Source organism: Trachemys scripta, chromosome 12 (assembly GCF_013100865.1).
Source record: "Trachemys scripta elegans isolate TJP31775 chromosome 12, CAS_Tse_1.0, whole genome shotgun sequence".
NCBI classification, from domain to species: domain Eukaryota; kingdom Metazoa; phylum Chordata; order Testudines; family Emydidae; genus Trachemys; species Trachemys scripta.
Genome location: NC_048309.1, coordinates 33,151,836 through 33,179,691, shown reverse-complemented (window position 1 = coordinate 33,179,691; position 27,856 = coordinate 33,151,836). Strand labels below are relative to the sequence as shown.

Here is a 27,856-nt window from a genome sequence, read left to right as displayed (position 1 = left end):
CAAAGCCAGTCCCAGAACCGGAACTGGCAACGCAACCAGCACCAGAACCATTGCCAGCACTGAGTCCAGCGCTTGCAAACCCGTCTACAACTCCAATGCCAGAGGGCACCAGCGAGCCTGACCTGGCAGAAGCAGCAGATAACCCTACCCAAGAGGCTCAGCCAGAGCCTGAGATACCACATAGTGCACCAGCGGACAGCGGTTCACAGTCAATGGAAACAGCCCCAGCACCTGCATCGCTTCCAGAGGGACCAAGCCCCAGTCCACAGTCCAAGGAGGAACTGATGTCTCCAGCATCAAGGGAACACTTCCAGGCCGAACAGGAAGCAGATGACAACCTTCAGAAAGCTTGGGCGGCGGCGCGGAGCACCCCACCGCCTCTCAGCTCTTCTAACCGATCCCGGTTTGTTGTAGAACAAGGACTTTTATACAAGGAGACTCTTTCTGGTGGGCACCAGGAAGACTGGCATCCTCAAAGACAGTTGGTAGTTCCCACTAAGTATCGGGTAAAGCTCTTGGGCTTAGCCCATGATCATCCCAGTGGCCATTCTGGGGTGAACAGAGCCAAAGACCGGTTGGGGAAGTCCTTCCACTGGGAGGGAATGGGCAAGGACGTTGCTAAATATGTCCGGTCTTGTGAGGTGTGCCAACGAGTGGGAAAGCCCCAAGACCAGGTTAAAGCCCCTCTCCAGCCACTACCCATAATTGAGGTCCCATTTCAGCGCGTAGCTGTGGATATTCTGGGTCCTTTCCCAAAGAAGACACCCAGAGGAAAGCAGTACGTACTGACTTTCATGGATTTTGCTACCCGATGGCCGGAAGCAGTACCCTTAAGCAACACCAGGGCTAAAAGTGTGTGCCAGGCATTAACAGACATTTTTGCCAGGGTAGGTTGGCCCTCCGACATCCTTACAGATTCGGGAACTAATTTCCTGGCAGGGACCATGGAAAACCTGTGGGAAGCTCATGGGGTGAATCACTTGGTTGCCACCCCTTACCACCATGAAACCAATGGCCTGGTGGAGAGGTTTAATGGAACTTTGGGGGCCATGATACGTAAATTTGTAAATGAACACTCCAATGATTGGGACCTAGTGTTGCAGCAGTTGCTTTTTGCCTACAGGGCTGTACCACATCCCAGTTTAGGGTTTTCACCATTTGAACTTGTGTATGGCCGCGAGGTTAAAGGGCCATTACAGTTGGTGAAGCAGCAATGGGAGGGGTTTACGCCTTCTCCAGGAACTAACATTCTAGACTTTGTAAGCAACCTACAAAACACCCTCCGACACTCTTTAGCCCTTGCTAAAGAAAACCTAAAGAATGCTCAGGAAGAGCAAAAGGCCTGGTATGATAAACATTCCAGAGAACGGTCCTTCAAAGTAGGAGACCAAGTCATGGTCTTAAAGGCGCTCCAGGCCCATAAAATGGAAGCGTCGTGGGAAGGACCATTCACGGTCCAGGAGCGCCTAGGAGCTGTTAACTATCTCATAGCCTCCCCCACCTCCAACATAAAGCCTAAGGTATACCATGTTAATTCTCTTAAGCCCTTTTATTCCAGAGAATTAAACGTTTGCCAGTTTACAGCCCAGGAAACAGATGACGCGGAGTGGCCTGAAGGTGTCTACTTCGAAGGAAAAAAGGATGGTGGCGTGGAAGAGGTGAACCTCTCCACGACCCTTGGACGTCTGCAGCGACAGCAGATCAAGGAGCTGTGCACAAGCTTTGCACCAATTTTCTCAGCCACTCCAGGATGGACCGAACGGGCATGCCACTCCATTGACACAGGTAATGCTCACCCTATTAGAACCCCACCCTACCGGGAGTCACCTCATGCCAAAACTGCTATACAAATTCTGCATTTTTTTGTCAAAATAACACAGTGTAATCATGCCAGTTTCCATTATTTTGGTAATTCATTTCAAACTAGTGTCAGCAAGTACGTCTGTAACAACAAAGACCAAAAAAAAGATTCTGGTAATTTTTTTCCAAGAATAGATTCCTTTCTAGGCCTATTCATACAGAACTTTGTGTAAGAATTCATTTAAACTACAATATAGAACCGGATTTCCTGCCCCCCCTCAGAAGCAGCGCAAAGGTTTGGGGGAGTCAGGGGTAATGGAGGAGTTGAGGGAGCGGGAAGGAGTCTGGAGTGAACCTCGAGGATTGTTGGGTGTGGGTGGGAGAAGTATATGGAACAGGTTTTTTTGGGGGGAGGGATTGTTAGGGAGTTAGGGAGCCTCCCCCATGCAGACCCTTTCCCATTCAGTCAGGCACATCTGCCCCTGTCTCCACACCCTCCATCAATCTCTGCAGCCTCCTCCCCCATCCCTGTATGTCACTGCATCCTCCTTCCCCTGTTCCTGTGTGGCCCTGCAGCCCCCTTCCACTGTTCCTGTGTGGCCCTGCCAGGGCCGGATTTAGGCCAATTCCCCCCAATCGGGCCCCGCACCTAAGAGGGCCCCGCGCTGACTTAGGTGCCTTTTTAATTTTTACTCAACCAGTGACTCCGGGTTTTCAGTGGCACTTCTGCGGTGGGTCCTCCAGTGCCGCCGAAGACTCGGAGCGAGTGAAGGACCTGCCGCCGAAGTGCCGCCAAAGACCCGGAGTGCCGCCGGGTGAGTCATCCCTGCCGGGGCCCCGTCGAAACTATTAGAATCGGGTCCCGCACTTCCTAAAGCCGGCCCTGGGCTTTGCACCCTCCTACCCCCGTTCCCGTGTGGTCCTGCAGCCCCCCTCCCGTTCAGTCCCTGGCTCAATGGTGTCACTCACCCCACTAGCTCCTGAGCCCACAGCCCAGTCTCTGCCCCCACCAGCCCTTCTGAACCCCCCTGTGACACCCACCCCCCCCCCCCCCCCCCGCAGCCCTGTGTGCCCCACTCTGTCCTAACCTGACTCTGCGGGCAGGGTGCTGTGATTAACGCAACCAATTCCTGACTGTTCTGGTGCCACAGCTGCCTCTGGAGGGTGAAAGGTGGAACTGCAGCACTTCTTGGGAGGGACGGGGGGGGGCGGAATTCTGTGCCAGACATGAATTCTGCACCTACCCAGTGGTGCAGAATTCCCCCAGAAGTAACCTGTATGAGGATGTGCTGGCCGGGGGGTGGGGCAGGGGGATCTCAGGGGCCAGGGGGATCTTGGGATGACCCTATCTCTCCAGCAGGCACAAGAGCTGTACGGAGACGCGCTGGCCGGGGGGCAGAGCTTGTTCTTGCTGCAGCAGGAGGGGACCGGGGGCGACGTTTTCAGCTGCTCCCTGGGTAACCTGCCCCCTGGGGAGGAGGCGGCGCTGACCCTGCGCTACGTCTGCGAGCTGCCGCTGGAGCCCGATGGAGCCACCCACTACGTGTTGCCAGCTGTGCTGTGCCCCCGCTACACGCCCCATGGTGAGATCCACAGATCTCCCTACTCCCGCCCACGTGCCGCATGGTGAGACCCACAGATCCCCCTGCCACTTTAGACTGCCTGGTCGTCCCCCAAACCCCACTGCGCACCCTACAGTGAGTGACCCACAACCTGTAACCCCCCGAGACTCCCTACCCCTGCTACGTATCCCACAGGGAAAGACCCACATGGACCCTCATAGACCCATAGGCCACTACTATGTGCCCCATGGTAAGCGCCACCCCAGCCCTGCAATCCCTGCTCCAGGGTAGGTGACCCCCCCCCGGCCCTCTCCCGACCTCCCAGCATCCCCCCATGCCTCTCAATAGCCCATTCCCCCCATAGAATCATAGGACTGGAAGGGACCTCGCAAGGTCATCTAGTCCAGTCCCCTGTACTCGTGGCAGGATTAATTATCTAAACCATTCCTGACAGGTGTTTGTCTAACCTGCTCTTAGAAATTGCCAATGATGGAGATTCCACAACCTCCTTAGGCAATTTATTCCAGTGTTTAACCACCCAGATAGGAAGTTTTTCCTAATGTTCAACCTAAATCACCCTTGCTGCAATTTAAGTCCATTGCTTCTTGTCCTATCCTCAGAGGTTAAGAAAAACAATTTTTCTTCCTCCTCCTTGTAACAATCTTTTACATACTTGAAAACTGTTATCATGTCCCCTTTCAGTCTTCTCTTCTCCAGACTAAACAAACCCAGTGTTTTCAATCTTCCCTCATAAATCATGTTTTCTACACCTTTAATCATTTTTGTTACTCTTCTCTGGACTCTCTCCAATTTGTCCACGTCCTTCCTGAAATGTGACACAGTAGTCCAGTTGAGGCCTAATCAGAGCAAAGTAGAGAGGAAGAATTACTTCTCGTGTCTTGCTTACAACACTCCTGCTAATATAGCCCAGAATGATGTTCGCTTTTTTTGCAGCAGTGTTACACTGTTGACTCATATTTACCTTGTGATCCACTGTGACTCCCAGATCCCTTTCCGCAGTACTTCTTCATAGGCAGTCATTTCCCATTCTGTATGTGTGCAACCCATTGTTCCTTCCTAAGTGGAGTACTTTGCATTTGTCCTTCAGACCATTTCTCCAGTTTGTCCAGATCATTTTGAATTTTAATCCTATCCTCCAAAGCACTTGCAACCCCTCCCGTCTTGGTGTCTTCCACAAACTTTATAAGTGTACTCGCTATGCCATTATCTAAATCATTGATGAAGATATTGAACAGAACCGGACCCAGAACTGATCCATTTGGGACCCCACTCGTTATGCCCTTCCAGCATGACTGTGAACCACTGATAACTACTCTCTGGGAACAGTTTTCCACCCACCTTATAGTAGCTCCATCTAGGTTGCGTATCCCTAGTTTGTTTAAAAGAAGGTCATGGGAGACAGCATCAAAAGCTTTACTAAAGGCAAGATATACCACATCTACCCCTTCCCCCTATCCACAAGGCTTGTTTCCCTGTCAAAGAAAGCTATCACATTGGTTTGACACAATTTGTTTTTGACAAATCCATGGTGACTGTTACTTATCACCTTATTATCTTCTAGGTGTTTGCAATTGATTGTGTAATTATTTGCTCCGTTATCTTTCCGGGTACAGAAGTTAAGTTGACTGGTCTGTAATTTCCCAGGTTGTCCTTATTTCCCTTTTTATAGATAGGCACTAAATTTATCCTTTTCATCTCTCCCATCTTCCATGACTTTGCAAAGATAATTGCTAATGGCTCAGGTATCTCCTCAGTCAGCTCCTGGAGTATTCTAGGATGCATTTCATCAGGCCCTGGTGACTTGAAGACAACTAATTTGTCTAAGTAATTTTTAACTTGTTCTTTCCCTATTTTAGCCTCTTCTGATCTCTACCTCATTTTCCCTGGTATTCACTATGTTAGACGTCCAGTCACCACCAACCTTCTTGGTGAAAACCGAAACAAATAAGTCATTAAGAACCTCTGCCATTTCCACATTTTCTGTTATTCTTTTGCTCCCCTCACTGAGTAATGGGCCTACCTTGTCCTTCATTTTGTGCCTTGGCCTTTCTAATTTTGTCCCTACATACTTGTGTTATTTGTTTATATTCATCCTTTGTAATTAAACCTAGTTTCCACTTTTTGTAGGACTCTTTTGATTTTTAGATCACTGAAGATCTCCTGGTTACGCCAGGGTAGTCTCTTGCCATACTTCCTATCTTTCCTACGCATTGGGATAGTTTCCTCTTGTGCCCTTAACACTGTCTCTTTGAAAAACTGCCAACTGACTCCAGTTGTTTTTCCCTTTAGACTCACTTCCATGGGACCTTATCTGCCAACTCCCTGAGTTTCTTAAGTCTGCCTTCTTGAAATCCATTGTCTTTATTTTGCTGTTCTCTCTCCTACCATTCCTTAGAATCATGAACTCTACCATTTCATGATTACTTTCACCCAAGCTGCCTTCCACTTTCAGATTCTCAACCAGTTCCTCCCTCTTTGTCAAAATCAAATCTAGAACAGCCTCCCCACTAGTAGCTTTCTCCACCTTCTGAAATAAAAAATTGTCTCCAATACATTCCAATAACTCGTTGGATAATCTGTGCCCTGCTGTGTTATTTTCCCAACAGAGAATGTCTGATGTCTGAGTAGTTGAAGTCACCCTCCACCACCAAGTCCTGTGCTTTTGATGATTTTGTTAGCTGTTTAAAAAAAGCCTCATCCACCACATCCTGGTTAGATGGTCTGTAGTAGACCCCTACCCTGACATCACCCTTGTTTTTTACCCCTTTTATCCTTACTCAGAGACTTTCAACGAGTTTGTCTCCTATTTCCATCTCAATCTCAGTCCAGGTATGCACATTTTTAATATATAAGGCAACACCTCCATTTTTTCCCTGCCTGTCCTTCCTGAGCAAGCTGTACCCTTCTATCCCAATATTCCAGTCATGCGTATTATCCCAAGTCTCTGTGATGCCAACTATGTCATAGTTGTGTTTATTTACTAGCATTACGAGTTCTTCCTGCTTATTCCCCATACTTCTCGCATGAGTATACAGACATCTGAGATACTGATTTGATTCTCTCTGCCCCCCCCTTCTGTCTTGTCTCTCCTTTATCTCTGCTGTAACAGCCCATTCTCCACCCAAATTCCGACCCTTCTCCCAGGTCTCCATGTTGTTGACTTACCTGTGGGCTTTGGTCACCTGACCCCTTCAAACCCAGTTTAAAGCCCTCCTCACTAGGTTAGCCAGTCTGTAGCCAAATATGCTCTTCCCCTTCCTCCCTAGGTGGGCCCCATCTCTGCTTAGCAGTCCTTCTTCCTGGAACAGCATCCCATGCTCAAGGAAGCCAAAGCCCTCCTGGCGACACCATTTTCGCAGCCAGGCATTTGCCTCCAGGATGCATCTGTCTCTGCCTGGGCCCCATGCTCACTCCGTCTTTCTCTCTGCAGGGTGGGATGGGGAGGACGTCACCCAGGGGGTCCCGCGAGTCCCCCAGGGGGAGCTGCCCTATACCCTGAGCCTGAGCGCCACGCTGCAGTCGCCCCACAGCATCGACCGCGTGCTCTCCAACTGCTCTCTCACCCCCCTGAGCTACACGGCTGGGAACCGGACCACCGCCCAGGTAAGGGCTCACCCGGACACCTGGGTCCCAGCTATCCCCACTGGCAGGGCCAGTATGTGGGGGGCAGCTCTGAACAGGGGGGTGATGGGGCTCTGGGCTGAGGGGTGGATGCCAGGGGATGGGGCATGGGTCCTAGGTGGACATATACAGGGGTGGGAGCTCTGGGGCAGGGAAGGAGGTGGGTCCCAGAAGGCGCGGGGGCAGGGAAGAGGGTTGAGCGACACCAACGGATCCAGGGAATTGCCCATGTTCTCTGGGGAAAATCTCAAGGGGCTGAGACCAGCCCATGGGGATGAAATCCTGGACATTCAAGGGGTCCTGGTTCCCTTTGCTTTCTGGAAGTTTCCCTCTCCTTGATTTTGAATGGGAGAAAATGGGGGGGGCCAGGAAAATATCACCCCCAAATTGGAAAGATTTAGCCAAACAAAGTCAGAGTTTTCGCAGTGTTTTCTGCAAGAAGAGCCAAGTCCCTGTGTTGCCTTTGGGGTGTTTTTCCCTCTCTCCCTCCCTCCTAACCCGGAGTTACTTCCTCCCCCCGGCTGCATGATGGGCACTGAGCTGGGCGCGAGAGCCAGCGGGACCCTGCCCCCCAGGAGCCATGGGGAAGTGATGGAGTCTGTCGCCCCACCAAGTGTCTCTGGCTGAGGCCCCCCCATGGGACCGAGACGTGGAGCTGCTGGTGTATTACGCGGAGTCGCACAAACCCAGCACGGTGCTGGAGGTCGGGTTGCCCGGAGCAGAGCCAGGTGAGGGGGGATCCTGCACCCTGCTGCCCCGGCTGGAGGGGTGGGAATGGGGGGGTCCATGGGCTGGGGATGTGGAGGAGGGGTGTTCTGGGTGGTGACTTGGAGTTGTGGAGCCTGGGGCAATGAGGGGGATGGTAGGGGAATGGGAGGTCCTAGGGCTGATGGGGGTGCGTGCTCAGAGAGGTGCTGGGGGAATGTGGGGGCAGGGTTAAAAAGGTCGTAGAGCAGATTTTAAACTAAGAGCTGGGGGGAAGCCGACAGGTAGTGAGGAGCACGTGGTTCGGACAGAGGGAGGATTTATTGATGGAGACTCTCTATGTCCCAGTACGGAGGAGAGGATGGACGATGATAAAATACAGCTAGGATCTGATGAGGAAGAGTCAAATGAAAGAAAGTCCCATTCGATTACATCACGTAATGGCAGACAGCTAAAAAGTGACAAGTTTTTAAAGTGCTTATATACCAGTGCTAGAATTCTAAATAATAAGATGGATGAACTTGGGTGCCTTGTATTAAATGAGGGTATTGATATAAAAGGCATCACAGAAACTTGGTGGAATGAGGATAATCAAGGGGACACAGTAATACCAGGGTACAAAATATATCAGATGGACAGAACAGGTCGTGCTGGTGGGGGAGTGGCACTATATGTGAAAGAAAGCGTTGAATCAAATGAAGTACAAATCTTAAATGAACAAAACTTTACCATAGAATCTCTATGGATAGTAATTCCATGCTTGAATAATAAGAATATAGCAGTAGGGATATATTACTGACCACCTGACCAGGATGGTGATAGTGACTGTGAAATGCTCAGGGAAAGTAGAGAAACTATTAAAATAAAAAACTCATGTAACTTTAGCGCCCTCATGGCCAAGATGGAGTCTGCTCTGCAGGCAGCTCTGGCCAAGAGAAGGCGCGCGCAGGAATGCAGCAGGAAAAATCCCCTCCAGCCCAGGGGCACCTGTTCCAACCCCCCCAGAGTGAACACACACACCCACAGGAAAAGTACAATGGATATAAGAAAGGGAGATATTTATTTACAGAGGGATGAGAGGAGAAAAACAACAAGGGGAAATATAGGGGGGAGCAGTAGAACAGGGTTGCATCCAAGCCAAAGCCCCACAGGCCCAGTGGTAGCACAGTCTGGAAGGGCAGACACCGAGCAATGTGTCTGCACACAGAGTTCAGGAGTCCTGAGCAAAGTTCCAGTCCAGGGGTGAGTCTTGGGTGCTCCTGGTTGTCTTCGGCGCCAGTGAACTTTCCCCCAACAAACCCCTCTGGTGCCCTCTTCTGCCGCTCTCTGCAAAGCCACACAGAGCGACCACCTCCCCACTTAACTAGCTACAGCCTCCCTCCTTGTTCCCAATGCAGAGTCCCAAGCCCCAGTACTCACAGCCCCATGCAGCTCTGGGCAGCCGTGATACTGGGTCCAGCTCCGGCCTGTCCTTCTCCGGCGATTCCTCCCTGGCACCGTGCTCCTCCTGGCTCCTGTCCTGATCAGCCCTGTCCTTCCCAGGCTTCAGGCAGGTTCTCTGCTGCTTCACTTTTCCAGGGCCTCAGGCTGCCTCTCCCTCTCCCTGGAGCTCCAGCGCTGCCCCCTGGAGTTTCACTCCTTTTTTCTTACTCTCCCCCTCCCCCTTTGGAAAAAGATTTAAAGGGGCCATGCTCTCTAAACCCCAAAGGGGTTACACTCAGTAATAATAATGGGGGATTTCAACTATCCCCATATTGACTGGGTACATGTCACCTCAGGACGGATTGCAGAGATAGTTTCTTTACACCTTAAATGACTAGTCCTGGAACCCACAAGAGGAGACGCAATTCTTAATTAGTCCTTAGTGGAGCACAAGATCTGGTCCAAGAGGTGAAAATACCTGGGCCGCTTGGTAATTTTGAGCATAATATAATTAAATTTAACATCCCTGTGGTCGGGAAAACACCATAGCAGCCCACCATGGTAGCATTTAATTTCAGAAAGGGGAACTACACAAAGATGAGGAAGTTAAGCAGAAATGAAAAGGTACAGCGCCAGAAGTGAAATCCCTGCAAGGTGCATGGAAACTTTTTAAAGACACCAGAAGAGAGGCTCAACTTATACGTATACCTCAAATTAAAAAACAGTGAGAACCAAAAAAGTGCCACCATGGCTAAACAACAAAATAAAAGAAGCAGTGAGAGGCAAAAAGGCATCCTTTAAAAAGTGGAAGTTAAATCCTAGTGGGGAAAATAGAAAGGAGCATAAATTCTGGCAAGTGAAATGTAAAAATATAATTAGAAAGGCCAAAAAAGAATGTGAAGAACAGTTAGCCAAAGATTCAAAAAGTAATAGCAAAAATGTTTCTTAAGTACGTCAGAACCAGGAAGCCTGTTAACCAGTGGGGCCACTGGATGATTGAGGTGCTAAAGGAGCACTCAAGGAGGATAAGGACATTGTGGAGAAACTAAATGAATTTGCATTGGTCTTCACAGCTGAGGATGTAAGGGAGATTCCCAAACCTGAGCCATTGTTATTAGGTGACTGATCTGAGGAATGGTCCCAGATTGAGGTGTCATTAGAGGAGGTTTTGGAACAAATTGATAAACTAAACAGTAAGAAGTGACCAGGATCTGATGGTATTCACTCAAGAGTTCTGAAGGAACTCAAATGTGAAATTGCAGGACTACTAACTATGGTCTGTAACCTATCATTTAAATCACCTTCTGTACCAGATGACTGGAAGATAGCTAATGTGACACCAATTTTTGAAAAGGGCTCCAGAGGTGAGCCCGGCAATTACAGGTCGGTAAGCCTGACTTCAGTATCGGGCAAGCGGGTTCAAATGATAGTAAAGAACAGAATTGTCAGACACATAGATGAACATGATTTGTTGGGGAAGAGTCAACATGGTTTTGAGAGAGTCAACAAGTATGTGGACATGGGTGATCGAGTGCATATAGTGTATTTGGCCTTTCAGAAAGCCTTTGACAAGGTCCCTCACCAAAGGCTCTTACGCAAGGTAAGTTGTCATGGTATAAGAGGGAAGGTCCTCTCATGAATTGGTAACTGGTTAAAAGATAGGAAACCAAGGCCTGGTCTACACTACGGGTTTAGGTCGACTTTAGCAGCGTTAAATCGATTTAAGCCTGGACACGTCCACACGACGAAGCCCTTTCTTTCGACTTAAAGGGACCTTTAAACCGGTTTCTTTACACCACCTCCGACGAGGGGATTAGCGATAAAACCAGCCTTTGCGGGTCGGAATTGGGGTAGTGTGGACGGAATTCGACGTTATTGGCCTCCGGGAGCCATCCCACAGTGCTTCATTGTGACCGCTCTGGACAGCACTCTCAACTCAGATGCACTGACCAGGTAGACAGGAAAAGACCCGCGAAGGTTTGAATTTCATTTCCTGTTTGCTCAGCGTGGAGAGCACAGGTGACCACACCGAGCTCATCAGCATAGGTAACCGTGATGGAGTCCCAGGATCGCAAAAGAGCTCCAGCATGGACCGAACGGGAGGTACGGGATCTGCTCGCCATATGGGGAGATGAAGCAGTGATAGCTGAACTCCGTAGCAGTAAAAGAAATGGAAAAGTATTAGAAAAGATCTCCAAGGCCATGAAGGACCGAGGCCATAACAGGGACACACAGCAGTGCCGTGTGAAAATTAAGGAGCTACGGCAAGCTTACCACAAAGCCAGAGAAGCAAACGGAAGGTCCGGGGCAGAGCCGCAAACTTGCTGCTACTATGCGGAGCTGCATGCGATCCTAGGGGGTGCAGCCACCACTACCCCAACCGTGTGCTATGACTCTCTCACTGGAGAAACACACAGGGAAGACGGTTCGGGGAACGAGGAAGATGAGGATGGAGGTACTGTAGGTAGCTCACAGCAGCAAGGAAGCGGAGAAACCGGTTTCCCCAACAGCCAGGATATGTTTGTGACCCTGGACCTGGAACCAGTAACCCCTGAACTCACCCAAGACCCTCAGGGCACACATGAGACCTCTGGTGAGTGTACCTTTGTAAATATTAGTAAACATTACACATGGTTTAAAAGCAAGCGTGTTTAATGATTAATTTGCCCTGGCAATCGCGGCCAGTACATCTACTGGAAAAGTCTGTTAACGTGTATGGGGATGGAGCGGAAATCCTCCAGGGACATCTCCAGAAAACTCTCCTTTATGTACTCCCAAAGCGTTTGCAAAAGGTTTCTGGGGAGGGCTGCCTTATCCCGTCCGCCATGGTAGGACACTTTACCACGCCAGGCCAGTAGCACGTAGTCTGGAATCATTGCATAACAAAGCATGGCAGCGTATGGTCCCGGTGTTTGCTGGCATGCAGACAATATCCATTCCTTATCTCTCTTTGTTATCCTCAGGAGAGTGATATCATTCACGGTCACCTGGTTGAAATGGGGTGATTTTATTAAGGGGACATTGAGAGGCGCCCGTTCCTGCTCTTCTGAACAGAAATGTTCCCCGCTGTTAACCACGCGGTGGAGGGGAGGGGTGAAGTGATCATCCCAGAGAATCGTGTGTGTGTGTGTGTGGGGTGGTTTACTTGTTTGTGCCGCATGTTAACCGGGAAACCGCAGCCCCTCCTTTTACATTGAAAACCCATTTTAAATGGACAACCCAATTCATCCTTGATATGGGAAATGCACTGCTGTTTGAAACCTTTCCCGCATGTTAAGAAGGTTAAAAAAGCCAAAACACTGTGGCCTGCCATGGCTGCCTGCAAGCCGAAATATGCGACCTTGTAATGAAAGAGTGTACCCATTGTTCTCTAAAATGTGTCTTTTTTAACCACCTCTCCCTTCTCCTCCACCAGCTGCAAATGTTTCTCCTTCGCAGAGGCTAGTGAACATTAGAAAGAGAAAACGTAGGACGAGGGACGATATGTTCACGGAGCTGCAGATGTCCTCCCACGCTGATAGAGCACAGCAGAATGCGTGGAGGCAGTCAATGTCGGACATGAGAAAAGCACAATATGAACGAGAGGAGAGGTGGCGGGCTGAATGGCGGGATGAAAAGAGCAAGTGGCGGGCTGAAGACGATAGGTGGCGTCAGCTTGCAGACAGACAGCAAGAGTCAATGCTCCGTCTGCTGGAGCATCAAACTGATATGCTCGAGCGTATGGTTGAGCTGCAGGAAAGGCAGCAGGAGCAGAGACCGCCGCTACAGCCCCTGTGTAACCAACAGCCCTCCTCCCCAAGTTCCATAGCCTCCTCACCCAGATGCCCAAGAACACGGTGGGGGGGCCTCCGGCCACCCAGTCACTCCACCCCAGATGATCGCCCAAGCATCAGAAGGCTGGCCTTCAATAAGAGTTAAAGTTTTAAAATGCACTGTGTCCTTTTCCATCCCTCCTCCCCCACCCATCCCAGGCTATCTTGGCAATTATCCCCCTACTTCTGTGAGGAACTAATAAAGAATGCATGAATGTGAAAAAACAATGACTTTATTGCCTCTGCAAGCGGTGCTCGAATTGGGGAGGGGAGGGTGGGGTGGGGTGGTTGGTTTACAGGGAAGTAGAGTGAACCGGGTCGGGGGGGGGGGGAGGTTGGAGGGTTCATCAAGGAGAAACAAACAGAAGTTTCACACAGTAGCCTGGCCAGTCACAAAACTCATTTTCAAAGCTTCTCTGATGCGCACCGCGCCCTGCTGTGCTCCTCTAACCGCCCTGGTGTCTGGCTGCGCGTAATCAGCGGCCAGGCGAGTTGCCTCAACCTCCCACCCCGCCATAAAGGTCTCCCCCTTACTCTCACAGATATTGTGGAGCGCACAGCAAGCAGCAATAACAATGGGGATATTCTTTTGGCTGAGGTCTGAGCGAGTCAGTAAGCTGCGCCAGCGCGCTTTTAAACATCCAAATGCACATTCCACCACCATTCGGCACTTGCTCAGCCTGTTGTTGAACAGGTCCTGACTCCTGTCCAGGCTGCCTGTGTACGGCTTCATGAGCCATGGCATTAAGGGATAGGCTGGGTCCCCAAGGATCACGATAGGCATTTCAACATCCCCAACGGTCACTTTCTGGTCCAGGAAGAAAGTCCCTTCCTCCAGCTTTCGAAACAGAGCAGAGTTCCTGAAGACGCGAGCATCATGTACCTTTCCCGGCCATCCCACGTTGATGTTGGTGAAACGTCCCTTGTGATCCACCAGGGCTTGCAGCAGCATTGAAAAGTACCCCTTGCGGTTTACGTAGTCGGTGGCTTGGTGCTCCGGTGACAAGATAGGGATATGGGTTCCGTCTATGGCCCCGCCACAGTTTGGGAATCCCATTTCAGCAAAACCATCCACTATTGACTGCACGTTGCCCAGAGTCACTACCTTTGATATCACCAGGTCTTTCATTGCCCTGGCAAATTGGATCACAGCAGCCCCCACCGTAGATTTGCCCACTCCAAATTGATTCCCGACTGACCGGTAGCTGTCTGGCGTTGCAAGCTTCCACAGGGCTATCGCCACTCACTTCTCAACTGTGAGGGCTGCTCTCATCTTGGTATCCTGGCGTTTCAGGGCAGGGGAAAGCAAGTCACAAAGTTCCATGAAAGTGCCCTTACGCATGCGAAAGTTTCGCAGCCACTGGGAATCGTCCCATACCTGCAGCACGATGCGGTCCCACCAGTCTGTGCTTGTTTCCCGGGCCCAGAATCAGCGTTCCACGGCATGAACCTGCCCCAGTGACACCATGATTTCCACATTGCTGGGGCCTGTGCCTTGTGAGAGGTCTATGTCCATGTCAATTTCCTCATCACTCTCTTCGCCGCGCTGCAATCGCCTCCTCGGCTGGTCCGGGTTTCGCCTTGGCATGTCCTGGCTCTGCATATACTCCAGGACAATGCGCGTGGTGTTCATAGTGCTCATAATTGCCGCGGTGATCTGAGCGGGCTCCATGATCCCAGTGCTAGCTATGGCGCCTGGTCAGAAAAAAGGCGCGAAACTAGTATCTGATGGACCAGGAGAAGGAGGGAGGGCGGGAGGGAGGGAGGGCCGAGTGACGACATGGCGTACAGGTACAGGAACAGGGAGAAACACAAACAACTGTCACACAGAATGGTCCCCCCAAAGATTAAACTGAAAACCCTGGGCTTAGCAGGCCATTGATTTCACGGAGGAAGGGGAAGCAAATGAATACAGAACAAATCTATTTTTTACATCTTAAGCTGGCAGCCGACGGTGCAGCATGAGTGATAGCCTCTCCAGTACGATGATGATGGATACCAATCATAATATACCATCGTCTGCCAAAAGGCAAGGGGCTGCTGCTGTGTAGCAATGCAGCCCCACGTCTGCCAGCCCCACGTCCGCCAGCACCCAGCATCGCCCTCGGCCTCTTCTGGGTGCTTAGCAGACAATACTGGGCAATTGGCAGAAAATAGTATACTACGACTGGTAGCCATCATCATCGAAACAGTAGCATGTCTGCCCAGGTGGCCATGATTGACAGCCACTCCAGTACGACGACGATGGGTACCAGTCATAATATACCATCACCTACCAAAGGGCAAGGGGCTGGTGCAATGCAGCCCTACGGCTGCCAGCCCCACGGCTATCACTCATGCTACACCGTCTACCGCCAAAAGGCAGTTAGCAGCTGCTGCTGTGTAGCAATGCAGACCCACGTCTGCCGGCACCCAGAGGACATATGGTGACGGTGAGCTCAGCTGAGCTGAGCCGGCTCCATGTTGTCTGCACAGGTAACCCAGGTAAAAAGGCGCGAATCTATTGTCTGCCGTTGCTGTGACGGGGGGGGAGGGGCCTGACGACATGTACCCAGAACCGCCCGTGACACTGTTTTGCATCATCCGGGCATTGGGATCTCAACCCAGAATTCCAAGGGGCGGCGGAGACTGCGGGAACTGTGGGATAGCTGTGGGATAGCTACCCATAGTGCAATGCTCCGGAAGTCGACGCTAGCCTCGTACTGTGGACGCGGTCCGCCGACTAGAGCACCTAGAGCATTTTATGTGTGGACACACACAATCGGCTGTATACAACCGATTTCAATAAAACCGGCTTCTATAAATTCGAACTAATTTCGTAGTGTAGACATACCCCAAGAGTAGGAATAAATGGTCTGTTTTCAGAATGGAAAGAGGTAAATAGTGGTGTCCCCCAGGGGTCTGTACTGGGACCAGTCCTATTCAACATATTCATAAATGGTCTGGAAAAAGGGGTAAACAGTGAGGTGGCAAAATTTGCAGAAAATACAAAGCTACTCAAGATAGCTAAGCCCAAAGCAGACTGTGAAGAGCTACAAAGGTACCTCACAAAACTGAGTGACTGAGCAACAAAGTAGCAGATGAAATTCAATGTTGATAAGTGCATAGTGATGCACAGTGGTAAACGTAATCCGAACTATACGTATAAAATGACGAAGTCTAAATTAGCTGTTGCCATTCAAGAAAGAGATCTTGGAGTCATCGTGGCTAGTTCTCTGAAAACATGACTTCTGCAGCATTCTGCATCAAAACATTAAAAATTCTGCTCCAAAAATATAAAAATTCCACGCACAGTGTTTTAAATTTCTGCAAATGTTATTTGTCAAATCAATTTGGCGGCTCCAGCATGGCAGTGGGGAGCACTGGCCACTGGCTGCACAGAGGTGGGAGATCACTGTGCACCTCCCCCCAGGACACAGACTCAGCGATGAGGCTGCACCCAACCCTGACACAGCACAAGGACCGGGCCTGCCCCAGAAACACCCCAGGGCCCTGCCCCTCTGTGCCAGGTGCACCAGGTGTGGGGCGGGCACGCTCAGGAAGGCAGGATCCAAGTGTGGAGGGGTTTAGTGTGGGGGGATGCAGGTGTGGGTTGAGAGGGTTCTGTGTGGGGCAGTTTGGGTGCGGGCAGCTCAGTGGGGGATCTGCAGGGGGGGATCTGGATGCACAGGAGCTTGTTGGGAGGTTCTGGGAGCAAAGGTAATGGGACTCTGCAGGGGGTTAGGGTGAAGGTGGTTGGGGCTCAGCAGGGTGGGCTCTGGGTGTGGGGGGCTCAGTGGGGATGGGGATCGAGATGCAGCTGGTTGGGGCTCAGTGGGGTGGGGATCCGAGTGCAGGTGGCTCGTTGGGGTGGTCCAGGTGCAGCGGAAGTGGGGCTCATCAGGGTAGGTTCTGAGTGCGGGGGGGTGAGGCTCTGCAGGAGGGTCTGGGTATGAGGGTGTCTGGATGCATGGGGGTTGGACGGATGGGGGAGCAGCTGCCTGTACAGGGATCCCTCCCATTGCAGCTGAGGAGCGATGGGTGCAGGAAGTGGGGGGGGGAGTTTGCAGAGCTTCCTGCAGCTGTGGGAGAACTCTGGGGGTGGATCTGACCCAGCCCCAATTGCCATGCTGGGGAAGAGGAAGTCCCATCCTCCCCAGCCCAGCTGGGACTAGCAGCTGACCCCAGCACAGGGTAGGAGCCAATAGCTGGGTCTTTCCCAGTCCCGCCCCCTGCCCCACAGTGATATACCTCTCTGCCGGCTGCCCTGGGCACCTGAAACATACGGCTGGGGAGGGTCACATGACCGCTCTTGTGGCTTCCCTTTGCTTACCTGTCAGAAAGTCATTTTTTTACAGGGAACCAAAGAAATCTGCGCTGGACATAAATTCTGCGCATGCGCAGTGATGCCGAATTCCCCCAGGAGTAAAACATCCACTGAAAGTGCAGCAGCAATCCAAAAAGCAAACAGAATGTTAGGAATCATTAGGAAAGGGATAGATAATAAGACAGGAAATATTGTATCCCCTCTAGATTAGCAGTTCTCAAACTTTAGCCACCTGAGGACACCCATTTTGATTTAAAAATTTTCGGGTAGTCCATGCTCTGCCCCTTCCTAGCCAATAGGAGCTGTGGAGCCAGCACAGGGGCGGGAGCGGTGAGCGGAGCCTCATTGGCTGCCCAGGCCCCTAGGGGCCACAGGGAGCTGGCAGCCGCTTCCGGATGGAGGAATTGAGGGAGCGGGAAGAGTTGGTCAGCGGGACCCGCGGACACCATGGAGTTCCCTCGCAGACCCTCAGGGGTCCGCGGACCCCAGTTTGAGAAACGCTGCTCTAGATGAATCTATGGTACACCCTCATATTGAATACTGTGTGCGGATGTGGTCACCCCATCTCAAAAAAGATATATTGGAATTGGAAAAGGTTCAGAAAAGGGCAACAAAAATTATTAGAGGTATGGAATGGCTTCCGTTTGAGGAGAGATTAATAAGACTGGGAAATTTCAGCTTGGAAAAGAGACGACTAAGGGGGGATATGATCGAGGTCTGTAAAATCATGACTGGTGTGGAGAAAGTAAATAAGGAAGTGTTATTTACTCCTCATAACACAAGAACCAGAGGTCACCAAATGAAACTAATAGGCAGCGGATTGAAAACAAAAGGGAGTATTTCTTCACACAGTGCCCAGTCAACCTGTGGAACTCCTTGCCAGAGGATGTTGTGGAGGCCAAGAGCTAGATAAGTTCATGGAGGATAGGTCCATCAACAGCTATTAACCCGGATGGGCAGGAGTGGTGTCCCTAGCTTCTGTTTGCCAGAAGCTGGGAATGGGCAACAGGAGATGGATCACTTGATGATTACCTGTTCTGTTCATTCCCTCTGGGGCACCTGGCATTGGCCACTGTTGTCAGACAAGATACTGGGCTAGATGGACCTTTGGTTTGACCCAGTCTGGCCGTTCTTATGATTATGGGCGGGTGTTGAAGGAGCTGGGGATAAGGTGTGTGTAGAGACTGGGGGGACCGGAGCGGAGTGTCTCGGTGGAGCTGGGGGTGGGAGGGCGGGGTGCCTGGGAGCAGGTAGACACTGGGGTGCACTGCAGGTTTGGGGACATGGGGATGAACGGGGGATGGAAGGGCAGGCTCTGGTAATTGGGAGCAGTGTTGGATCTAGGGGGAAGGAGGTATGGGGAGAGGGATGGGGTGGGGCGGTAGGGCAATCAGGAGGCGCCGAGGGGTGGGGTATGGGGGGGGATCTGTGGGGAGGGCAGAGTTGTGGGAGGGATATGGGTGGGAGTCTGGGGCAGTCAGGGAGGCCTCGGGCTCTCGCAGACTCACAGGGCTCGACCCCATGCCGGCCCCATTTAGGGCTGGCCACATCTCCCCACAGGCTCCCTGATGGGCGACCCGGCCGTAATGGTGACCCTGCTGCCCAGCCTGCCCGAGGCAGTGCCAGGCCAGAGCTCGGCCGGGGAGTTCATCTTCCTGCTGGACCTCTCCGGCAGCATGGAGTGCTCCATGGATGGCTGAGACCGCTCCCCCCAGCGCATCAACAGTGCCAAGGTACGGCCAGGCGGGAGGCCGCGCTAGATGGGCCTGTGGAGGGGAGCAGCTCAGGCTGGCTGGGCCTGGGAGGGGCAGAACCAGGTGCGGGAGCAGCCCAGGCTGGTTGGGCCCGTGGGGGTGACTCCATCTGTCTGTCCATCCCCAGGAGACCCTGGTCCTGCTGTTGAAGAGTTTGCCCCTGGGCTGTTATTTCAACATCTACGGCTTTGGGTCTCGGTTCGAGTCCTTCTGCCCGTGAGTCCGGGGGAAGGAGGGGCATGTTGCTGGCTGGGTTAGGGATCAGGGCAGGCTGGGGTCGGGGTGTCTGTGGGTTGGGGGCAGGGCTAGCTGGGGTCGGGATGTCCCTGGCTCCAGCTGTCCCGGCCCCTGACCCCTTGGCGCCCCCTACAGGCAGAGCGTGGGATACACCCAACAGACCATGGCCGAGTCCCTGCAGCGCGTTCAGCAGCTCCAGGCTGACCTGGGGGGCACCGAGATCTTGGCGCCGCTACGAGCCATTTACCGCAGCCCCTGCCGGGACGGGCACCCGCACCAGGTACCAGGGGCAGCCGCAGGGCGTCCCGGGGGCTCGGAGAGGGGCTGGTGCTGGGGGGAGCTGACAGGGGCTTGGGGTGGGGGCTCAGAGTAGGACTGGGGCTGACGGGGGGCCAGTGCCCCTCGGGGTGGGAGCAGGTCATGGTAGGCAGGAGCTGGAGGGGTACCTCTGTGTAGAGTTGGGGGGCAGTGCCGGTGCTGCGCCCAGCTCTGGGGGTGCCCTGCAGCCGGGGGGCAGGTAGAGCACGTCATGGAGAGCAGGAGGGAGAGCGGCGGGCGCTGGCCGGGTGGGGCAGGGAGCAGCCTGTGGGGCCTGGTCCATCCCAGCCAGGAGACTGGGGCCTGTGGGACGGACGGACGGACAGATGGACCAAGAACTGGAGACCCAAACAGATGGGGGCAGAGACCGAGAATCAGACAGTCGGACCCAGACAGAGAGAGACAGACTGAGGCAGGGACTGGAGGGGCGGGCGCATCGCTGTCATGAGCAGGCCTGGCTAGTGGGGGCCTCTTGCCCCTCCCCAGCATCCTGCCCTCATCCATGGGGTGCAGCACCCACCCCCCGTGGGGCTGGATGAAGGGTCCCAGCTGGGGGGAAGCTGCAGGGGAGGGGCTGGATCCAGGAGGTCCCAACCTGGGGGGAATGGGCTGGGGGGATATCCTGACTCTGAGGGAGCTTAGGAGAGAGGAGGATAGGGCTGGGTGTGGGGAGGGGGGTCCCAGCTGGGGGGGGTATGGGGGAGGGGTCCCATGCTGCATTGGCTCTGGGTGCCGGGGGGGTTGGATTTCCCTTCCCTCTCTTAGATTGTCTCTGCGTCTCTGTCTGTCCCTCTCTGTCCGTCCATCTCCCCCTAGACTTCGGTGCCGCACCCTGCATGCAGGACGTTTTCTGCATCACCTCCCAGGTCCAGTCCCTCTGTTTCGACGGGTTCCAAGAGCTCTCCGATGTGGCCATGGACTGCGCCACGGACTGCGACTTTGACGACAGCTCGGATGTGCCAGGTGAGAACCACCGCCCCCTCCTCCCCCACCGGGGCACTCACCCCCAGAGCTCCCCATGGCCAGTACTGGCTATCTCCTCCCCCCGGCACCGCTCCTCCTGGCTCCCTCGCCATCCCAAAGCTCAGCCAGGGAGCCCCTGACATGAGGGCAGGAAGTCCTGCAGACATGGTGCCCCGCCGGAGACTGTGCCCTAGAAAGGTGAGGGGGGCAGGGGCTGGCAGTCAGGACTTGGGACGGGGGGAAAACACCAGGATGACGCTTCATCGGGTCCAAGACAGATGTGCCCTGACGGTCCTGGAGCTGGGCAAGTGTTTAACAGCTACATAGAAAGTGAAGGAACTTCCTGGGCAAAACACTGCTGTGACGCTGGGGGAGGGGCAATCCGCAGCTGGGTTTTTTAAGTGCCGTGACACAAATGATCTTGCAACAAAATGAAAAAAAATAAGGAAACTCCCAGGCAATAAACTTTGTGAAGCTGGAATTTGGGGTGTGAGTTTGTATCAATGAGCTAAGTCGGGCGGGGGGGGGGGGGGGCAACTGGGCAGCAGAGGGGGTAATCAGTCGCTTTTTAGTAACAGAAATGTCGCTGAGCAGTTTTCTCTGAAATGGGCACACAGCTAAATTCCCAGACAAAAATACCTTGTGAAGCTGCGCCCAGCCTTGGATGTTTGTACAGGTGAGTTCAGGGGCACAGATCGTGGTTGGCCCGGTCTGGTTTCTAAATGAAGAAGCCCACGAAAGGCAGAAATTTTAAAGTTAAGGCTCCCCTTAAAACCTGAATTTCAAGAGTCTGGAAATACAAAGGTTTCAGAGTAGCAGCCGTGTTAGTCTGTATCTGCAAAAAGAACAGGAGTACTTGTGGCACCTTAGACACTAACAAATTTATTTGAGCATAAGCTTTCGTGGGCTACAGCCCACCTCATCAGATGCATAAATATCTTCTTGCTGTATGTTCCCAGTCTATGCATCCGATGAAGTGGGCTGTAGCCCACGAAAGCTTATGCTCAAATAAATTTGTTAGTCTCTAAGGTGCCACAAGTACTCCTGTTCTTTTTGTGGAAATACAAAGTTGCTGTAGCCCAGGTAACCTTAACTCTGCTCCTAACCCTGGCCCAAGCATGGTTATAATATGGCATAGACCAGGGGTAGGCAACTTATGGCACAGGTTCCGAAGGCAGCATGCGAGCTGATTTTCAGTGGCACTCACACTGCCCAGGTACTGGCCACCGGTCCGGGGGGCTCTGCATTTTAGTTTAATTTTAAATGAAGCTTCTTAAACATTTTAAAAACCTTATTTACTTTACATACAACAATAGTTTAGTTATATATTATAGACTTATAGAAGAGACCTTCTAAAAACATTAAAATGTATTATTGGCACGTGAAACCTTAAATTAGAGTGAATAAATGAAGACTCGGCACACCACTTCTGAAAGGTTGCTGACCCCTGGTATAGACTCTGTAACATCCCCTCTCCCCTATACCCTTAGACACTTCTGTCTCTCCCCGGACGTAGGTCTGTATCACAGGTTGTAGTGCGGGGTCAGATTGTGTTTGAGAAACACCTTGGGGTTGTGAGATTAATGACTGGGGCTGAGACATTCACGGGGCCCAAGGGATTTTGGTTCCCAACTCCAACTGCAAATTAATTGTCATCCCATGGGTGCAGGAAGGGGCAGGTTTAGGGGTGCCCACAGAGGGGTTAAGGGTGCAGAGGAGCAGATAAAGGATGCCCATGGAGGGGCAGAGTTAAGGATGCACGGACGGTCACAGTTAAGGTTGTTGGCTGTCCCCCAGCCTGGACAGGCCACGTTGCTGTTCTGTACCCATAACCCTGTGCAAGTGCTATTTCCCCACGTCTCTCCCTAGAATGGGCACCGGAGGAGTCTCCCCTACTAAGGCTGGTGTCTCTGCAGAATGCTGATGGCTCGTGGGACCTGGACCCCCGGCTGGCCGCCTCGCTGGGGGTGAGCGAGACCGATGCCAGGGGGAGGATGCCCAGTAAGGTGAGTGCAGGGGGCAGAGGAGAGGGGAGAGACAGGGGGGACAGGTGCCATGAGTTGGGCCTGTTCTCTGGTCCTAGATGAGACTGGGTGTGGCCTAGACTGGGGGGGACAGGATCTAAGAGTGACTGGATCAAATGACCCCTGAACCTGGAGCCCAGTGCGGGAGACGGGCCCACAGCGGGGAGCTAGAAACCCCCTTGCAGGGGATCAGAGCATTGGATCGAGGGGGGCCCAGGGCTCGGGGGGGGGGGGAGGACATGGGGAGGCCCAAGCCGGGTCCTATAAATAAAATAAATAAATAAATAAATGGAGATATCCTATCTCCTAGAACTGGAAGGGACCTTGAAAGGTCATTGAGTCCAGCCCCCTGCCTTCACTAGCAGAACCAAGTACTTATTTTGCCCCAGATCCCTAAGTGGCCCCCTCAAGGATTGAACTCACAATCTCTGAGACTATCTCCATACCCCGGGTATCCCACTGGGCATCTGGGTAGGGGGTCCACGGTGCTAAAGCAGGAGGGCTGGGAACCCTCTGAGTCTGGGGAGGGGATGGGAGCACTGGTTTGGGGGGTCCCCAGGACAGGGGATGGGGGCAGCACTCGGGGGGGCAGAGGAGTCCCCAGGGCAGGGGGTTGGGGGCAGCACTGGGGTGGCTCAGGGGGGTCCCCTGGGTGCGGGGATGGGGCAGCACTGGGGGGGTCCCCAGGGTGGGAGGATGGGCAGCATTGGGGGCAGGGAAGATGGGGGCAGCGCTGGGTGGTCAGAGGGTCCCAAGAGTGGGGGGATGGGGGTAGCGCTCAGGGGGACAGGGGTCCTCAGATTGGGTGCTGTCTCAGGCTGTGTCTCTTCCCCCTCCCCGCCCCAGGACGTAGCCCCAGGCGTCTGGGCCACGGTGCTGGCTGTGGTCTGGCTGCACGGCCAGGCCGCGGGGCAGCACAACGAGTGGGAGCTGCTGGAGGCCAAGGCTGTGGGCTGGGTTTGGGGCCAAGCAGGTGAGACAGGAGTGGGGGGTCGGGGGCAGGGCCCAGGGCCTTGACCACAGAGCCCCTGCCCCATAGCCCAGTCCCCCCGAGACTCCCCTGTCCCACAGCCCAGCCCCCCCCCCCGAGATCCCCCAAGCCCACAGCACCAACCCTACTCCATGGGATCCCACAGTCCAGCCAACCACAGCCCTGAGATCCTGCGTCCCATGGGTCCCAGGGCCCCCTGCCCCCCAGCATCCTAACAGCCTCTGGCCCCCCAGCCAGACCCCCAGAGGCCTCCAGTCCCAGGACAGACAGGCTCCGAGCCCCTTGCTTCCCATCCCATTCCCCCCATCTCCCCAATATCAGTCCCCCGGGCTGTGAGCTCTTTGCCCTTTGTTCCCCAGGCTGATGTCTCCCCCGACCCTCTTCTCGTTGCAGGGCCCCAGCTGAGCGAATGCCTGGAAGCCGCCAACGCCCTGCTGGGCTGCAGGGTTGGCCCTGCTATCTTCAGACTCTGAGCCCCTCCGGATTCCTCTACCCTCCCCCCCTCGCAAGCTACCCTGGGCCTCCAACCCAGCTGAGTCCCCCCCCCCATCCCCGTACTCCTCCCCCAGCTACCCTAGGCCTCCAACCCAACTGAGCCCACCCGATCCCCATACCCCCCGCCTCCCAAGCTATCCTGGGTCTCAAGCCGCACTGAGCCCCCCACACACACACACACACAAACACCAAGGATCCTAAATTAAGAGCAACCAGTTGGTTTGCATAAGTTTAACGAAAACAGTTTAAATTGACCCTGTAACTTACAGCGGAGGAAGGTCGTTGTGCAGACAGGCCCTTGGTGCTGTGGGCGGAGACTGTCTCTGCCAGCCCCTCGCTGGAATAAAGCAGTTCCCCAAATTTGTCTGCCTGGCTTTGGCTGGGGTCCCGGGCTCCGAGCTCCCCACAACTGCCCAGGGCACTGGGTTCCCAGTAGGGTCAGGGACCGCCGGCCCTGAGCGGGTGGATTAGCGCTCCCAGCTCCAGCTTTCTGGTGGGGCAGAGCAGCAGGACCCAGACGCTGGGGTGGCTGGCGGGGGCCGGGAGGAGCCCCGGAGAGCGGGGAGCACGTGGGATGCAGGTGGCAGACACAGGGCATTCGTCCAGGGCAGTGTTTAGCAGGACGTTTTAGCTCTGGGCCTGTGCGGACCCCTGACACCCCCTCACTGGTCTCTGCTCCACCAGGAGGAGGAGCTGCTAGGCCTGGAAAATCTGTCCCTGCTCGGCCGCTGTTGGGACATGTGATTGCCATTCAGATACTGGGGAACCGGGCGTCCAGCCTCCCGGCAGCTCGGGAACCCCCAGTCCTGCCTGGAGCGAGGACACAGAGGCATTGTAATGGGACAGGGAAGCAGCAAAGGCTCTCCCCCTGCCCACACAGCCCCCCAGCGCTTTGCCTGGCTGCTTCCGCCTGTGCTCTGACGCCAGCGGCCTTGTGGGCTCTAGCAGCCGAGTCTCCTGTGCTGAGCCCCAGCGGCTGCGGGGCCAGGCCCTGATGCTGCCAGCCCAGGGCATTGAAATTGGAAGGAACAATTCTAGAGAGAAAAGACTGGGGAAGATTTTCCTGGCACAGATGGCAGCCAGGTGCCCAGCTCCCCTGGACAGTCTAGAGAGACGGGGGTTGTTATCCTGATGTGTAACAACGATAAACCCAGGGGAGCTGGTGCTCAGCCTGGGCCTAGGGGTGGGCCAAACCCCCACCTCTGAGCCCAGGAGCTGGGTGGGCAAAATCCAGGCTCTTTATAGGTCGCCAGGCAGAAAGCTCCGTGAAGGTGAAGTTCAAGGTTCGGGGTGGTGCCTGTCCCTGCGGGGTAAGAAATATCCCATGACTGGTGCCAGGATCCCCACAGCACGTGTAGCAAATCCCAGAGACTCCCCATCCCCATGACACTGAAAAGAAATGCAAACCCATTCAGCCAGGAAACGCAGAGCATGGTCCCCAAATGCCCTAACTCTGCCTGGGGCCGGCACAGAATCTTACGATTCAGACAGAGGTGCCCCACTTCCACTTCCAGCTCTGACGTCCCATGTTCAGGCTCCCCTGGCATTACCCAAACCCCACTCAGCTGCTGCCGAGCCCTGTGAGCTCCCTGTCAGGGTGCCTACAGCACCTCCATTTCTGCCTCAGGACCTGCGCCTCCGGCGGGTGCCCAGGCTCTGGGCCCCGGGGGAGGCTCCAAGCCGCTGTCGTGATGCCGGATCCAGTGGCTGTGCTCTGATCTCCGGCTGTCTCCTTATGGCTTGTACCCCAGGGGTTCGAGCACTCGCCCTGGTTCAGCTCCCCACCCTGCCAGCTGGAGAGAGAGACTGGGAATATGGGCCTCTCACCTGGCTGCAGCGCCCGAACCCAGAGCTCCGGGCTAACCCGGGGAGGCTCCAGACAGAGCTGTTTCACCCTGGATCATAACTCACTAGTCAGGGGACGGGTTCCTGCTCTCCCGTCCCCGGGGAACTCTGAGGCACCAGGCTCCAGTGTCACTCGCTCGCTCTCTGGCCGAATGGCTCCTCTTAGCCATTCCCTATGGCAGCTTCCGGGGCAACACCCGCAGCTCCCCACTCTGGATTTGCCAGCTCAGACTCCCTCCTCCCAGGCAGGCAGTAACCACAGACTCCACTCCATAGTCCCAAACATGCCTCCCTTGGCCCTGTGAGTGACTGCAGAACATGTCCCTGCAGCCCCTGTCTGCTCGCAGCTCCTGGGCTTTCCACGGGCCCCTGCTGTTCCCGGCCAGCTGAGCTGTGAGAGTGGGAAGTTGCCCCGAGTGTGACCGCCACTTCCTGAGTTTGCAGAGAGCCTGAGCCCATTGCTTCAAGAGGCGGGTCATGAGTCCCAAAGGGATGGTGAGTCTTACTGGGGGTAGGAAGAGAGGAGGGAAGGGAGCATGGGCCAATGAGTCTGAAATCAAATGTGTCAGAAATAGCAACAAACAAATAAATAAATAAACAATACAAATCTGTTTTATCCCCAAGGTTTTGTTTCACATTCTGTCTGACAAATGACAGTCGAGGCGCAATGAGGCCAGGGCGGCCTGGGGATCGACACTGTGATTTTTAGTGTCATCAAACAGATTTCTGGGTGTGCATTTGCTGCCCACCCAGGGCCGGGCTTTGGGGTCACCTGGGGTGCACGTGACGGAGGCCGTGTGTGTCTGGCAGATCGAACCCTCCTCGGGGAAGACAGCACGGCTGGGATGGACAGTGGGCCTGCCAGTGAAATGGCCCCCAGAGGGCAGCAAAGGGTCAGGAAGGAGCAAGGGGCAGTTTGGAGACACCCCCAGCCCAATTCAGTTTGGGGAAGGGGAGGCAGGGCCGGCTCTGCCTTTTTGGCCGCCCCAAGCAAAAAAAAAAAACCTGCGGCATGGCCGGAGCGCGGGTGCAGGGAGACCGGCTGGGGGGGGGCGGGGGAGGGAGCAGGCGGGAGAGAGAGAGAAGGGGGTGGCCAGGGCTACAGCAGGGGCGCTGCCACGCGGCCCCTCCCGCTGCGCCGCCTCCTGCCGCGAGGGCTCCGCTCTGGTCGGCGGGGAGGGAAGGAAGAGGACTGCCCTGCAGGGCGCTCTGGTTCTCCGCGCCGTCGCCCCCTACAGGGCGGCTGGAGCGGAACAACAACAACAACAAAAAGCGGTCGTGCCACCCTAGGATTGGGCAGAATGCCGCCTCGAACAATATGCTCCCCCCAGAGCCGCCTCGAACAATCTGCGGCCTGCAGCCGGCCCTGGGGGGAGCCGTTTTCAGACATGCGCTAGCACAGTGGTTCTCAACCAGGGGTACATCTACCACTGGGGATACACAGAGATCTCCCAGGGGGTACCTCAACTCATCTAGAGATTTGCCTAATTTTACAACTGGTGACATAAAAAGCACCAGCGAAGTCAGTACAAACAAACATTTCATACGGCCAATGCCTTGTTTATACTGCTCTGTACACTGAAATGTCGGTACGAGATTTATATTCTGATCGATTGATTTTCTAATTGTCTGGGAAAAGGGCACAGGGCAGCCATTGGAGAGTCACAGTGTGCTGGGGCATGTTTGCGTTTTTATGTCTGATTTTCCAAGGAAGTGGTTTTTAAGTGAGGTGAAATTTGGGGGTACGCCAGACACACCTATCTCATAGAGCTGGAAAGGAGCCCGAAAGGTCATAGAGTCCAGCCCCCTACCTTCACTAGCAGGACCAAGTACTGATTTTGCCCCAGATCCCTAAGTGGTCCCCTCGAGGATTGAACTCACAACCCTGTGTTTAGCAGGCCAATGCTCAAACCACTAAGCTATTCTTCCCCCCAGTCTCCTGAAAGGGGGTACAGCGGTCTGGAAAGGCTGAGCGCCACT

The 27,856-nt window shown here is 53.9% G+C and overlaps 1 protein-coding gene across 1 annotated transcript; it reads left to right on the top strand.

Annotated features, from left to right (window-relative positions):
* Positions 1–1,734: 1,734 nt before the first annotated feature.
* Positions 1,735–26,381, top strand: LOC117886037 (von Willebrand factor A domain-containing protein 5A-like; the record flags this gene model as incomplete). The annotated part of the gene is given in 10 exon segments (XM_034787671.1): positions 1,735–1,785; positions 3,158–3,383; positions 6,814–7,038; positions 7,545–7,732; positions 18,788–18,982; positions 19,131–19,219; positions 19,376–19,520; positions 20,375–20,521; positions 22,391–22,527; positions 23,930–26,381. Coding segments are annotated over 9 exon segments (1,296 nt in total), but the record flags the coding sequence as incomplete, so codon positions are not given.
* Positions 26,382–27,856: the final 1,475 nt, after the last annotated feature.